This window comes from Capricornis sumatraensis, chromosome 17 (assembly GCF_032405125.1).
Source record: "Capricornis sumatraensis isolate serow.1 chromosome 17, serow.2, whole genome shotgun sequence".
Lineage (NCBI taxonomy): Eukaryota > Metazoa > Chordata > Mammalia > Artiodactyla > Bovidae > Capricornis > Capricornis sumatraensis.
The window spans coordinates 63,960,617-63,975,944 of record NC_091085.1 but is presented as its reverse complement, the minus strand read 5'-3'; the positions used below and the strand labels follow the sequence as shown (position 1 = coordinate 63,975,944).

The following is a 15,328-nucleotide window of genomic DNA, read 5'->3' as shown; positions in this document are numbered from 1 at the left end:
CCCGGGCCGCCGGCCCTCATGCCGCCCCCACGCAGCCCGCCCCCGCCCCGGCCCCGCCGCCGCCGCGCCCGCCGCCACCCGGAGAGGCCATCAGCTGCTTCCCGTCACATGGCGGCGGGCGCGGGCGGGGACGCGCGGGGGGCGGGGCCGGGGCGCGCAGGGGAGAAGCCGGGAGCCGGCTGTGGGCGACGCGGGGCGGGCAGGTGGGCCCTGGGGGCCGGGGGGGGGCGAGGCTGAGGGCGAGTCGGGGGTGTGGGCGCAGGTGGCCTCGGGCAGGATCGAGCGCGGATGGAGGGGCAGCGGGGCTGATAAAGAGATCGGGAGGGTGGTGGGCAGAAGACCCTGGGGTTTGGAGGAGCCTGGACCAGGGGAAAGTGGGGGCGGGGCGGCGTAAAACCCAGGGGTGGGGGTGGGGCTCGGAGGAAAATGGGGGTCGGTGCGGACAGGAAGTAATCTTGGGCGAGGGTGGTACTGAGGAAAAACCGGCGTGGGAGGCGGGCAGGTGAGGCTCGCAGGATAAAAAGGGGGCGGTGGAGAGCTGGGCTGAAGGGAAACCGGGGCCGACGAGGGCACGGTGGAGGGAGAACCCAGGGGCAGAGGGAACGCCTGCGGCAAAGCTGGGAGGAGCGGGGCTCGGGTGGAAAGGGGCGGTGGGGGGGCGCTGGGGTAGAATCTGGGCTGGGGGAGAGATGGGTCAAACGGAGTGGGGAGGACTATACGGGCCAGATAAGGACCGGAGATGGAGGGAGGAGGTGCGGGTTAAAAAGGAGGCGGTGGAGCTGAGGGAAAAAGGAAGGCTAGGGTACGGAAAGGCATCGGGGAGCTGAGGAGATGGGGGGAAACGAGGCAGGGTGAAAATCGGAGGGGGCGGGGCGGGAATCAGTTTGGAAGGTGAACCTGAAGACCCAAGGAATCAGTATTGGGAAAACAAAAAGTGAAGACTGAGGAAAGAATTGGGGTGGGAGGGCGAGGGTCTGGGAACCCCGGAGAGAGGGAAGAAAAGAGAGGAATAAAACTGGGGACCTGAGGCGGCAGGGAGCTCAGAGGTTAAATGGGAGCCGCGGTAGAGGAATAAACGGGCTGAGTGCAGGGTCAGAGGAAGGGGTCGTTTTATAAAAAATGGGAACCAGAAAAAGAAAGCCCATTGGAAAATGGAGGATGAAAACAGAAATGCTGTGGTTATAAGGGGTAGAGGGCAAAGGGCAAATAGCCAGAGAAAAAGAGGTGTTGGCGCTGGTAATACACACACACACACACACAGAATGCTGGTAATACCGAAGCTGGTAACACACACACACACAACATGGAGTGAAAATTGCTCAGTCACGTCCAGATTTTTGGGACCCCATGGACACAGTCCATGGAATCCTCCAGGCCAGAATACTGGAGTGGGTAGCCTTTCCTATCTCCAGGGCATCTTCCCAACCCAGGGATAGAACCCTGGTCTCCCGCATTGCGGACAGATTCTTTACCAGCTGAGCCACAAGGGAAGCCCCAGCACATGGAGAGACTGGATTTAAAAGAACCTGGGAACCAGGTGACAGTAGGAATCATGGGTTTGGTTAGAAGGTAAGGAACTTGAAAATGGGACAGCTTTGATTAGAGTTTAGGAAGCTTAGAGTGAAGTAGAGAAACACAGGAGAGACAATGACCCAAGAAAAAAGCCTCTAACAGGGATAGGGAGTGGAGTTGGGCCTCCTCAAGTGGGAGTTGAGGTGAGACTTTGTTACTGTTTCTGTTCAGTCATTCAGTCTTGTCTGACTCTTTGCCACCCCATGGACTGCAGCATGCCAGGCTTCCCTGTCCTTCACTGTCTCTCACACTTTGCTCAAACTCATGTCCATTGAATCGGTGATGCCATCCAACCATCTCATTCTCTGTTGCCCCCTTCTCCTGCCCTCAATCTTTCCCAGGATCAGGGTCTTTTCCAGTGAGTTGGCTCTTTGCATCAGGTGGCCAAAGAATTGGAGCTTCAGCTTCAAAATCAGTTCTTCCAATGAATATTCAGGACTGATTTCCTTTAGGATTGACTGGTTTGATCTCCTTGCTGTCCAAGGGACTCTCGAGAGTCTTGTCCAGCAGCACCGTTTGAAAGCACCAGTTATTTAGGGTTCAGCCTTCTTTATGGTCCAACTCTCACATCCATACATGACTACTGGAAAAACCATAGCCTTGACTATGCAGACGTTTGTTGGCAAAGCGATGTCTCTGCTTTTTAATACGCTGTCTAGGTTTGTCATAGCTTTCCTTCCAAGGAGCAAGTGTCTTAATTTCATAGCTGCAGTCACCATCTTTAGTGATTTTGGAGCCCAAGAAAATAAAATCTGTCACAGTTTCCATTTTTCTCCCCATCTATTTGCCGTGAAGCAATGGGTTGATGCCATGAACTTAGCTTTTTGAATGCTGTTTTAAGCCAGCTTTTTCATTTTCCTGTTTCATCTTCATCAAGAGGCTCTTCAGTTCCTCTTCACTTTCTGTCATTAGCGTGGTGTCATCTGCATATCTGAGGTTATTGCTATGTCTCCCAATCTTGATTCCAGCTTGAGTTTCATCCAGCCTGGCATTTCACATGATGTACTCTGCCTATAAGTTAAAATTAGCAGGGTGACAATATACAGCCTTGATATACTCCTTTCCCAATTTTGAGCCAATCCATTGGTCCATCTTCAGTTCTGCTGCCTCTTGACCTGCATACAGGTTTCTCAGGAGGCAGGTAAGGTGGTCTGGTATTTCCATCTCTTTCAGAATTTTCCACAGTCTGTTATCATTCAATCAAAGGCTTTAGGGTAGTCAGTGAAGCAGAAGTATGGGGACTACTGTTAGCTGAGCCCAGTGAGAAACTCCAAAACTACCAACCACTGCAGTGACCCAACAGCTTGCAGAAACTGTCTTTTCAGACAGTCCATCAGTCTACTGCTCTATGATGATTCCTACCCTAACCCTTTAACGTTAGAAAACAGGCAATCTGACCAAAAAGAGAGATGTATTTGAGGATATGCAAATACAATGGAGAGATGAGAGAGTAGGTAGCATCTACAAGTCATAGAAAAGAATAAAATGGCAACAAGAACAATATTGTTACCAGTATTGGGAAAGCTAGTTAAAAAAAAATGTGGATGGCAATCCCATTTCCCCAAATCTTTTAGTTTACTAAATGAAGATCACTAAAGCATTTATTTAAAAATAACTTTATTCTATTATCTTAAACAAATCCATTTTCTAACATCAGGATGAATTTCTCCCAACCCCCCACCTCCATACCAAATATTAAAATGTAAGTAGTGCAGAGAGAGCTGTTTCTTTCTTTTTGCATCAGTTCCTGGCCAGAACCATGGTGAGAAATACCAGTTGGCACATGTTGCATCATAATAAATTTTACCCAAAGTGCCTAGGTTAGGGAGATTTTCCATCATGGGCTTTCTTGCTGCAGTAACAGTAATAGGTATGTGCTTGTGAGAATGGGAACTGATATCAAAGCCACAGGATTATGGGACCCGCTCCCCAGGGTCCACCAGGTTTTGTGGAAAAGGAACGTCAGTTGCAATGGCCCGGAAGTATTTATCTTCTCGGTTCTGATAAGTATATCTCCTGGTCTCCAGTTCACAATTCATTCAGGTAAGATTTTTTTTTAAAGCACAATGTAACGAGTTGGACTTTGCCACAGAAAGTCTATAACCCACTGTCAGTGAAGTGCTAGTGGAGTTGGGGATGGGTCATCTTAAAGAACAGACAAAAAAGCCCTAATTCTTTAAAAATCCTTAAAGCTTGAAGACACACACCCCCACCAGTACTTCAGCTCTTAACTGACCCAACAATATTATCAGTGCACACAGGGCTCAGATATACATGACAGCAGTCACAGCTCAGCTGGACAAGGGTTTATCATGTTTGGCACCAAGACCTTGAAGCTCCCATTTGCAAGGGGAAAATCCTTTCTTCAAGATTTCCTATCATCAGGTGTGCATGCAAGAGAAGAGGAAGTCACAAGGAGCATTTCCGTCATCTTGCAAATCATTGTGTGCCTTCCAGGTAGGGAATTCTCCCCACACACCGCCGCTCCCCGCCCCCCCCCCCACAGTTTCTCTGCGTTTTCCTTTTTAACATATGGTTGCCTCTGCACAGTGGACTGTCAGATCCAGAAATGGATTCATCAAAGACTAGCTCAGTGTTCAATGACTTTAAACACAGCCTGTCTTAAGTATCCCATTCTGAAATGATGCTAACTTAGACTGGTGAGAGTGGTTAAGTACATGAGGTTCCATGCAGCAAAAGATCCAGCCCATCAAGAGAACAAGGCCACAGGAATTCCTGAGGGGTGGACACTGCAACCAGCCTCTGACTTCCCCAGTGTTCTGAGCTGAGGACAGGGCTCTCACTTCTGGTGACTTCCTCAGTTTAGTTCCTTCATCCAAGAAAACTGACCTGCCCCAGCCACACCTGCAGGGTAACCCTGCAGATAACCAGCTTCTCATCTTAGAAGTCCCAGGCCCTGGGAGGGAAGGGCCTGAGAGGGAAGTTCTCCTTTAAGTCTTGCCTGTTAGAGCAGAATATGCAGTATTAAAGAGTGCACATTCAAGTCAGATTTTCAAGTTTAGCACACATATTTTACACCCTTAGAAGGTCCCTGACGTTTAAGAGATTAGGATAAAATCAGAAAGAAAAGGAAAAAAAAACTCTATACAGGGATCTACCGGAAACTAGCAGCTTCAACTCATCACATGTTATTTTCATTCAGAACTTAGCATTATTGAGCAGTGTATTCTCCTAACATCCTTAGGAAGGAAATACGTTTTCCCAATCCCATTTCTGAGATCAAGAAACTGAGGCCACATGTCTACTATGTTACAAAACATTCCTCCTGCCTTTTTCAAAGCCACAGGAGAAAGGAAGGGTGGGAAAGTCAAAATTAATAGTGCATCACCTAAGAGGCTTTTCTATAAATATGAAGCTCTGACATATGTGAGGTTCTGGTGAAAGGTACTTCCTCTTATCGGCCCCTATCTCTTTTGAAAAGAATTTCATCTCCAGGACAGCAAAAATCCGCAGGAGAGCTCTGATGATGCCCTGGTCTGGAACCATTCTACAGAGAATGAAAGGCCCAGGCAGCAGTTTGTAACTGAACAGCAGACATCTTTTTCCCTTCCATTAGAGAAGGCAAAGGAGAAGGTAACTAACATCTGCGGAGCATCTGCTAGGCACTTGCACATCCTGAAGGACCTCAGTCCCCACCATAACCCTGTAAAGTAAGTGTGATTTCACCCATTTCACAGATGAGGAAACTGAGGCTCAGGGGAAAAGGTAAAGCTACCTGCCCAAGCCCATGAAACAGGCAAGGAGCCAGGTCCAGAGTGAAGCCTGGGTGTTTCCAACTCAAAACCCAAAGCAAACTGCCTCCCTCTGATTAACAGCAGTAACTGGCACCTCTTCACCTTTCCAGAGAGCTGATGTTGACCTGGTTCCTCAGCTCACCTAGGCAGTGAGAAAGGAAATGTCCTTATCACCCCACACTGTTCCCTTGTGTACCGGGATGGGCTAGTTACAGACCTTTAATAGTGACAAAGGACAGTGAGGCTTACTGCCTCCCCCTACTCCTGCTCCCCCATCTCAGCATCAGTCAACCTGGAGAAAGCCCAAATCCAGCTTTCCCCCCACACACTACCCATTCCCAAAGCTTTTCACCATCGTTGAGAAAAGTTACAGTAAATCAAACCAATTTAGAAAAAAAAAAGGCGGGGTAGGAAAGATGTATGTGTGTTTTCCTATTTCGCTGAGAACCTCCAAACCCATTGCAGCCCTCAGGCCGGGGTGCAAGTCAAGTAAAGCAGAATATGAAACTCATCTTGAACATAGCTTTCCAAGCTTTTGAGACAGGATATCAAAGGACAGTTGTCTTCTTCACACTGGCCTGTCTTCTTGAATGATGTCACTCTGCTGCTCACTGCTGTCATCTGTACGGGAGGGAAAAGTAGACCCAACTCTTGAGTGGTGCTCTTAGTAGAGATGACTCTGTTTCCCCCTTCAGTTTTCTTTTTCAGGAAGGTGGGGGCTGCTCAGCTTGTGGGGTCTTAGTTCCCTGACCAGGGATTGAACCTGTGCCCCTTTCAATGGAAGTCTTAACCACTGGACCACCAGGGAAGTCCCTCCCATCAGTTTTCAGTCACCTTGATTTCCAGTCCTTTACTGGTGAGTTTCATGAATGAGTAGTTGGAGCAGGGTGGGTTTCCCTGCCTTTTACCCATTCTTTCTACTCAGAATCCACTGACATGCTTGACACTGTCCACATTTCTTGGCTCCTGACATTCCCCTCACCTGGACCACCCTCTGCTTTCTGCTTGCTCAAACTCAACTGTTCTGAAAGACATGCCTCATAGCCCACATCTTTCAGAAAATGTCTCCCAACCAATGCATCCCTCTGGGCTCTCATCTTTCTCCTGAGGCCCTGTAATTTGTAAAAGTATCATTCATCAGGCAAGTAATCATTCCTTTGTGCCACAACTCTACTACCCTTGCAAAGCGTTGGTTAAATCTTCCTTCTATTTTCATTTTCCCTTCATATTTTAGTCTGTTCGTCCTAACTGCTTTCATAAAGCCCATCACCATTGGTCTTGATTTTCTGAGAGCTGGCCCTCAGTAAGTATTTGTCAGTTTAATTGCTGTGTTGGTAGTTGATGGGAGATTCTTAAGATTCTAGATTAAACTTTAACTGTCTTTCCCAGCCCTTAAAAAGCAGACCCGTGGAGACTTCTTCCTGGGAAGCCCACCACAACCTTGCAGAGTGCTTTAAAGGGCAAAGAGCTTACCCTGCAGAGCCTGCAGTCTGTTGCCCATCTGGTCCACATTCCCGTTCACTAGCGCAGTCACTCTGTGAATGTGGCCATACTTGGTTATTTCTATTGGTGACTCCTCCCTCTCACTAGCTTCCTCCTCTTCCTCTTCTGCAGCATCTTCCTCCTCCTCCTCCATCTCTTCCTCTTCTGAATCCACCAAAACCATGACATCACCCATGTCTTGCCTCCTAATTTCCAAAAAGGAAGAAATGATCAAGAAGATACCCTGTTTTCTCCAACTTCAGCCCTCACTGAATAGGGAACACTTGGTTCTCTGCATCCCCTTTGGTAACATGGACAATTCTTCATGAACTCAACGTGGTTGAGTTGTGAGATGCAGATGATGACCTTTCAAAGAGGTGCTGCCACAGACTGTCTAGATAATCACACCGTGTGCTGGGTGAATTTTATCATCCCCCCTCCCCTCTCCCCGCTGTTCATCCTGCAGGTGACCTCAGGGTCCCAAGCACCCACCATTTCAGTTCCCCTTGCAGCACGCACAGAGATGCTTTGTTCCTTTCCTGAAATGCCCTTATTTCTCCTCTACTCACTGAAATTTCTCCTCCTTTTCATTATTCAAAGCCCTGGGAAAGTCCTCTCCCTCCCCCTGCAGCCTTGAGCTGTGACTGAGTTTGGCGTCCACAGCCAGCTGTTTGGCACTGAATTGTCCTCTAGATGATTGCTAGTTCTGCCTCCCCAGCCAGACTGTACATTTCATAGGCCAGTCACAATCCTGTGAGCATGACATTCTCATTAAATCCTCACATCCTGCCTCTGAGAAACAGTTGAGGAAACAAAGGCTCAGAGAGGGTCAGGGCTTTTCCAGGAGCCTCAGGCTTGAACGGCAGAGCAGCCATGTGAACCCACATCCACTTATTCCAAAGCCTTTTCCCATTATGCCAAGCTGCTCCCTCTTGTGAGAAATAAGCCTGGGGAAGGACAAACTCATGCCAAAAATGACCCTCAAAAATGGGGCAGTACAGGTAACACTCCCATGAAAGATGGTGCCAAAACAATGAAATCTCATTATTTGTCCCAGAACAGTAATACCCCAAATTATAAGTAGATAAGAGAAGCGAAGCGAAGAGTTCCTCGCTCCCGCGCAGGCTCTCCCAGGAAGTCAAGTTCCACTTAGTTGTTTCTCCCCTACTAAGGTTCCCTCCTTTTGGGAGGGGCTTCTGGGCATACGCAGACTAGTTTTCCAAAGCACGCTGTAAGATGATGACTTATTCTTCCTTTTAGCTCTTTTCAGAAAATTAGATAAATACGTGAATGACTGAGCTCAACATATACATGCTATCTTTATGCCTCAACGACAAACCAGCAACGTGCCTCGCCCTGAGGTCTGGCGTTGAAAAAGGAGCACAGACTTTGCAATCAATCAGAACTGGGTCTGACTGCAGGTATGGCCATCACTTCCTAGATGAGCTTGCAGAAACTGCTTCGCAAGCTTGCAGAAACTGCTTCACAAGCTTGCAGAAGCTGCTTCAGTGAGCCTCCCTCACCTTATCTGGAAAATGGCGATGCCAGGAGCACCCTGAGGAGTGTATGATGTGGTCTCTAATAATGCCTGATGAAGCCCTAGCCCTGGGTCTGGCCCCTAATGGGTCCCCAGTGGTAGTGGTCACTACTGCTCTTATGAAATGTTATAAACAAAACATCAGTGGAAACAGATTATGGAAATTGGTTTCTGATTTGAGTCTAGGGGATACTCACCTGAAAGTGCTTCCTACTGAAAGGAGAAAGGAAAAAACATTAATATCCAATAAGATCTACTTTGGCCTCACAGAAGTTTCTAAGCCAGCTAACAGTTACAAAAGGACGGGCAATGAGAAAAGTGACCCAATACGAGAGATGACAGGGTGCTCAGGAAGGGTACTTGGGTGCTTCATTATTGCAAGTCTGGACCCAGTTTGGAAGCCTATAGAATGGAGCTTCAGGTGGGAGCATAAGAGGGACCATCTTCCCCGACCCACACCCTCTCAGGAAGCCTGCAAGAGAAACAAAGGGGCCCAGGAAGTCCTTACCATTCCGGGAAGCTCTTACCTTTCCAGCAGAACACAGGGCTGTAATACAACAGGAGCCCGGCAATAATGGCCAGTCCCAGCAGAAGGAGGCTCACGACGGTGGCCACGATTCCCCCGACGTTTAGAGGTTCTGCAAAGACACACCACAGCCTTCACTTATCCAGGTGACACACACTCAGCTAGGAGTGCAACACCTCACCTCCCCTGCCTGGATCCTGCTCTTATCTTGGTTTTGTGACCTTGGGTGAGGCATATGACCTCTTTGTGGATTGTATTAGTCACTCAGTCATGTCCAACTCTTTGCAACCCCATGGACTGTAGCCCACCAGGCTTCCAGGCAAGAATCCTGGAGTGGATTGCCACTGCCTTCTCCAGAGGAACTTCCCAACCCAGGGATCGAACCCTGGTCTCCTGCTTCACAGGCAGATTCATTACCGTTTGAGCTACAGGGAAGCCTCATGACCTCTCTGTAGAGCAAGACAAATATCTCATTTTCCTACTTCATACAGTTTGTGGGAATCAAAGGAAGCATGTGATGCAAAAGAACATTGGAAAGTTAAAATCTGTGTCTTCATACATCAAGACTGTTGTTAAGCCTACAGTAATTAGGAATGTGAATTACTAGTGCTGCAATGACGTGATCAACAGAACAGAACAGGAAGGGACTTCTCTGATGGTCTTAGTGGTTAGACACTGGGCTTCTACTCTACAGGGCATACGTTCGATAAGAACAGGTCTGTGAACAAAAGGAAACTTGATATAGGACAGACTAGTGAGTAAAAAAGGAACTCTTCAGGAAGTCATGCTAGACCAAGTAGTTATCCAAACTGGGGGTGGAGGAAACTTGATGTCTACTTCCTCCATTCACCAAAGTCAACTGTAGATGGACTACAGAGTTAACTGTGAAAAGGAAGCAATAAAACATTAAGAAGACAATATAGAAGAATGCCTTCATGACCATAGGATAGATAAGGATTTCTTAAGACACAGAAATGCTGCTGATACAAGAAAATATTCATAAAATCAACCACAGTAAACAACCTCTGCAAATCAAAGGATACCATAAAGAAAGCAAGAAGGACTAACTGAAAGATATTTGTAACATGTAAAACCAGGAACTAGTGTGTGGAATTTCTTAAGAACTCCCATATATCTATAAGAAAGAGGAAAACATCAAAAGAGACAATTATGGGGAGTTCCTTGGTAGCCCAGTGGTTAGGATTCCAGACCTTTGTTCAGTCCCTGGTTGGGGAAGATCTAGAAAGCCACATGATGTGACCCCAAAAAAATTTCTTTTAATTTTTAAATAAACTAAAACTTTTTTAAAAAGTACAATTACATATTTCATAGAAGAAACCTAAATAGCAAATAAACATATGAAATAATGCTCAGCCTTCTTAGTAATCAAAGAAATTCAAATTAGAACCACACTGAGATTTCATTTTGCACTTACTTGAACAAAAATCACAAAATCTGTGGTTCAAAATCTGGGACAACTGCCATTGCAAATGGAAATTGGTATAACCACTTTGGAAAATAATTTGGTATTATTTATTATAATTTATTAAAGATAAAAATGTACATAACCTATAACCCTTCATTTCTACTTCTTGGTACAGATATGCTGGAGACATATTTGCCTGGGGACTCGGGTATATGTGCACAGGGGGCTGGGTAAAAGATTTTCACAGCAAGACTGTTCATCACAACAACAAAAAATCAGAACAACACAAATGTCCATCAGCAGGAAAATCAACAATTTAGTTGTGGAATAGTGCTACGGTGGAAAATTAAGCAGCCATGAAGAGGCATGAAATATAATTACACATGTCAGCATGAATAGATCCTGGAAAACAAAATGTGGGGTAAAAATAGCAAGTCACAAAAAGACTACATTTGTATAATAAAAAAATTTTTTCAGAACTCTAAAACAAAACCTAGACAATGTATTTTCAAGAAATATGTACATATGCAGCAAAATTTTTCTTAAATAAAACATGAAACTCAGGAGTTACCTTTTTCAGAAGGCCCAGGATGAGACTGAAAACAGGCATACAGGTAGGGTTGCCAGATAGAATACAGTATGCCCACTTAAATTTGGATTTCAGATAAACAATGAATAATTTTTTTAGAATAAGTATGTCCCAGGATTTCCCTGGTGGGACAGTGGCTAAGCCTCCATGCTCCTGATACAGGGGGCCTGGGTTCAATCCCTGGTCAGGAAACTATCTCACATGCTACAACTAAGACCCAGTGCAGCCAAATAAAAAATAAAAATTTTAAAAATTAAAAAAAATAAGTTATGTCCGATGCAATATTTGGGACATAACACTAAAAAAAAAATTCTTTGTTTTTCTAAAGTGCAAATTTAAGCGAGCAGCATTTTTTTTAGCTTTGCTGCTATTGTTTTCTAAATCTGCCACACTACTTACAGGTAACTTCAGCAGTGTTGGTTACTGTTCTATATCTTAAGTGGGATGGTAGTTTCTTGGGTGTTCATTTTGCTGTTATGTTTCACAGCTTACATTATATATATATATCATTATATCTTTTATTTTAGACATGTATTTTAATGTATATTTATGTTTTCTATATTTTTTTTTTCTTTAGGATGTAACTGATATTAAATAACTTTTGTATCTTGCCTGGTGGCTCAGGTGGTAAAGAATCTACCTGCAATGCAGAAGACCCGGGTTCAACCCCTGGGTTGGGAAGAAATAAATTTTTTATCTTGATACAATAGTTAGAGATTTAGGACTGGACAGTAATTTTCCCATCCCTCTTGTCAAGCCACAGGTAAGCAGATACGCCTCCTCCCTGATGGCAGTGACATGTAGAGGGAAGCAACAAGCTGTCCCCATGCTGGTCTTCTGAAGCTCTACTCCTCCAGGGTCACTTCCATCACTCACCTTTCACGCTCAGCCAGATGTCCACCTCCCTCACCCCTACAGCATTCTCAGCCCGGCAGACGTAGTAGCCCTCGTCCAGGTCTTCGGAGCAGTTGCGGATAGTGAGGGTGGAGCTCTGGCCACTCTGGGTGATGAGGTGGTGGCCGCTGGGCTGGATGACCACCTTGGGCTGGGTGAGGTTCCTCAGCCACATGATCTTGGCAGGGGGGTAGGCTCCAGACACCTGGCAGGTAAGCGTCACATTGCCCCCCACGAAGCAAGTCTTCATGGGCTCAGAGAGAAGGGAGGGGCTCCCTGGCCATCAGAAGAAAGTAAAGAAAGATAAACATTTAAGGAGATTCAAGCAGTGACCTGAGAATTTCAAGAATGTTACTTTTTTTGGAACAAAGCAACTCCAGGAATATCTGTACCACACCTGGTCTCGTATAATAATAAAAGATAATATTTGTTGAGGATTTACTATGGGCTAGGCACCCTATATATTAACCCAGCTAGTTCTCAACAATAATCTTGTTATTCCCATTTTGCAGATGGGGAAACTGAGGAACAAAGAAAGTCAAGTAACTTAAAGTCACACAACTAAGGAAGTGAGCAACTAGAATTTAGGGGTACCAGCTGTCCTGGGTTGCCCAAGATTGAGGTGATTCCCAGCACCTGGGGGCTTTCAATGCTTGTGAAATCCTAGGCAAACCAGGATGAACTGGTCTGTGTAAGAATGGAACCCAAGAGGTCAGGCTTTTGTGGTCTGCATCTCCTTACTTCCTATGTTCTAGGCTTCTGTGTGTAAAAACCACACTGATCAGATAAAATACGGGCACACACCCTGACAAGGGTGTTCCAGGGGACAGAAGGGCACCTGAACTAGTTTCCTGTTGTTGCTGTAACAAATTGCACAAACTTAACAGCTTAAAACAATACAAATTAATCCTTTTAGAGTTTTATAGTTCTGGAGGCCAGGCATCTGAACTAATCTCACAGAACTAAAGTCAAGGTGTTGGCAAAGCTGGTTTCTTCCGGAGGCTCAAGGAGAGAATCCATTTCCTTTTTTCTCAGCTTCTAGAAAGAAGCTACCTGCATTGTTCAGCTCATGGCCCCTTCCTTGAATTACTCCTTCTGCTTGCATCTGTCATAACAAATCACTACCGCACAGACCCTCCTGCCTCCCTCTTATGAGGACCCTTGGGATCACACTGGGCCCAACCAGAGAATCCTGGACAATCTCCCCTTCTCAATATCCTTGATCATGAATGCAAAGTCCCTTTACCATGTAAGGAAACAAATTCACAGGCTCTGGGGATTAGGATGTGGATATCCTTGGGAGGCCATTCTTCTGTCTACCATAGGTCTGTCCTAGAAAACTCAGACTGTGCATTCCTGTGGCCTTGGGGTCTGATTTAAGGGGGAGACGGGGAGCCATGAGACCTACTATGAGGATCAGTCTGTATCCTTCACATGGGAAGCCTTTCCCCCTAATGCATATCCTCTTGGGAAGGGTAGTGAATTCATCTTGGGAGGATTTATTAAATCCATATTTTCAGCAGCTGAGGGATACAGAGCAGCATGCTGGGTTCCTGCCCAGGAGAGTGAAACTACACGCTTCCCCTTGGCAGTTGTTCCAAGAGAGAAATCTAGGGTTTCACTGCTGGCATCCAGAGAAGAAGGAAGGGGGAAGTGGGAGGGGGCTGGGGGTGGAACAACCTCTCTCTAGTTCGGGTCAACAGAGGAGAATCGCCCAAACCTGGTTTTGCTGAGAAAAATCACCTGCGAACACCCCTTCTTGAATCAACTATCAGATTCCCCCCATGTTGTTGCTAAATTACTCCTTCCCTGCTTGTGGTTAACCAGAATTTCCTTTGGGGTCACAAAGCCAGCAGCAGTGACAAGCCTCATCAGTACGTTTGTATTTCAGGGTCCCAAACCAAAGTTTGAGAAATGGCCCCTTCTTCTTTTACTAAAGGCAAAACAAACAGTCCCCCAGTGCACCTCCCCTGCAACCCAAATGTACGTACTTTAGCCAAACGCAGCATTCACCCCTCAAAAAGCTATGTCACCAGCCAGCTCGGGTGGCACTCATAAATTCAGAGTTTTGCTTAAGACGATGCTGCGTGCAAGGGTGGGGCAAGGTGGGGTTGGTGCTGCAGAGCCTCACAGATCTGCAGGAGATGGACAGCATGCTAGGGTCCTCACACACGGGGCTCCATAACACTGCAGCTTGTCATGAGTTGAGTTGGTTTCTTCAGTTTTAGGGGGCCTACATGCCATATAATATGGTAAAGGACAGGGAAGCCTAGACTGCTGCAGTCAATGGGGTCTCAAAGAGTCTGACATGACTGAGTGACTGAACTGAACAGAACATGCCATATAAAGAAGGATCTGGGGAGTTCTCTGGTAGTTTAGCACTTAGGAGTCAGTGCTTTCACTGCTGTGGCCCAGGTTCAGTCCCTAGTTGGAGAACCAAGATACTGCAAGCCATGCAGCACAGCCACAAAAAAAAGAAAAGGAAGAGAAAAATAAAGAGAGATCTGGGCAGCAGGAATCCCTGAAAGCATTGCTTTTCATCAGCTTGGGGGCTATGCTGCCCTGCATCCCTGGGTGGATGTTAGTATTGCCCTTCAGTGATGCACTAGTCCTTCTGTGTGGAATAATCCAGAGCCCCTCAACCCCGAAGGCATTGCTACTCAAGGTGTGGTCCTCAGACCAGCAGGATCAGCACTTCCTGGGAGCCAATTAGAAATGCAGTCTTGGATCCACCCAAACCCAGAGAGTCAGAATCTGCATTTTAACTAGCCCCTCAGGTGACCAGCATGCACATCCAGGGTCGAGTGCCCATGAGGGAGGTGGGTTGAACTGGATGGCATCAGAGTTGAGAAGGGCCCTGGCTTTATACCTATTTCCCATGCTCCTGGAATTGGGAAAACTTCCGGTCAGCTCCCTTTTCCAGACACATTTCTTAGCCCTGAGCACATATTTAGATTCAGATTACAGGTCAAGTCTCAGAGCCACAGGAATAATGACTCAGGCAAGATTGCAAATAAAATGAGAGGGTGAAGGCAAAATAACAAAACTCGCCAGCTGCCCCTGCCAATTTCAACCTCTCTCAGCATCAGTCCATCATTTATTCACTTCCTGGGACAGTCCACAACACACTTTGGGCATCTCCCCGTTATGTACCACCCTGAGTGTGTCTACTGCTTTCTAGCTGCATGAGTCTGAGCAAGTGTTTCACCTTCCGTAAAATGGAGCGTCCTCCCAAAATTTGTGTTCATCTACAAGCCCAGAATGTGGTCTTACTCAGAAATGGAGTCTTTGCAGAGGTAACTAGTTAAGGATCTCAAGATGAAATCATCCCAGATTGAGGGTGACCCAAAATCCAAGGACTGGTATCTTATAAGAAGAGGAGAGGGACTTCCCTGGTGCTCCAGTTGTTAAAGACTCCATGCTTTCACTGCAGGGGGTGCAGGTTAGATCCCTGGTAAGGCAACTAAGATCACACGTGCTACGTAGCAAAAAAGAAAATGAAGAGGGGAAGGCATAGGGAGACATACCCACAGAGAGGAAGGCCACA

At 46.3% G+C, this 15,328-nt stretch overlaps 1 protein-coding gene across 1 annotated transcript in view; it reads right to left on the bottom strand.

Moving 5' to 3' along the window:
- Window positions 1-5,895: 5,895 nt before the first annotated feature.
- Window positions 5,896-15,328, bottom strand: part of VSIG10 (V-set and immunoglobulin domain containing 10) — a 37,031-nt gene continuing 27,598 nt past the window's right edge. Inside the window, exons 5-9 of the mRNA XM_068990298.1 lie at window positions 11,764-12,057; window positions 8,874-8,984; window positions 8,544-8,559; window positions 6,801-7,015; window positions 5,896-5,948 (exon numbers count right to left, since the gene is read on the bottom strand). Of these exons, the coding sequence (XP_068846399.1) occupies window positions 5,896-5,948; window positions 6,801-7,015; window positions 8,544-8,559; window positions 8,874-8,984; window positions 11,764-12,057 (689 nt within the window). The remainder of the gene's footprint in view (window positions 5,949-6,800; window positions 7,016-8,543; window positions 8,560-8,873; window positions 8,985-11,763; window positions 12,058-15,328) is intronic.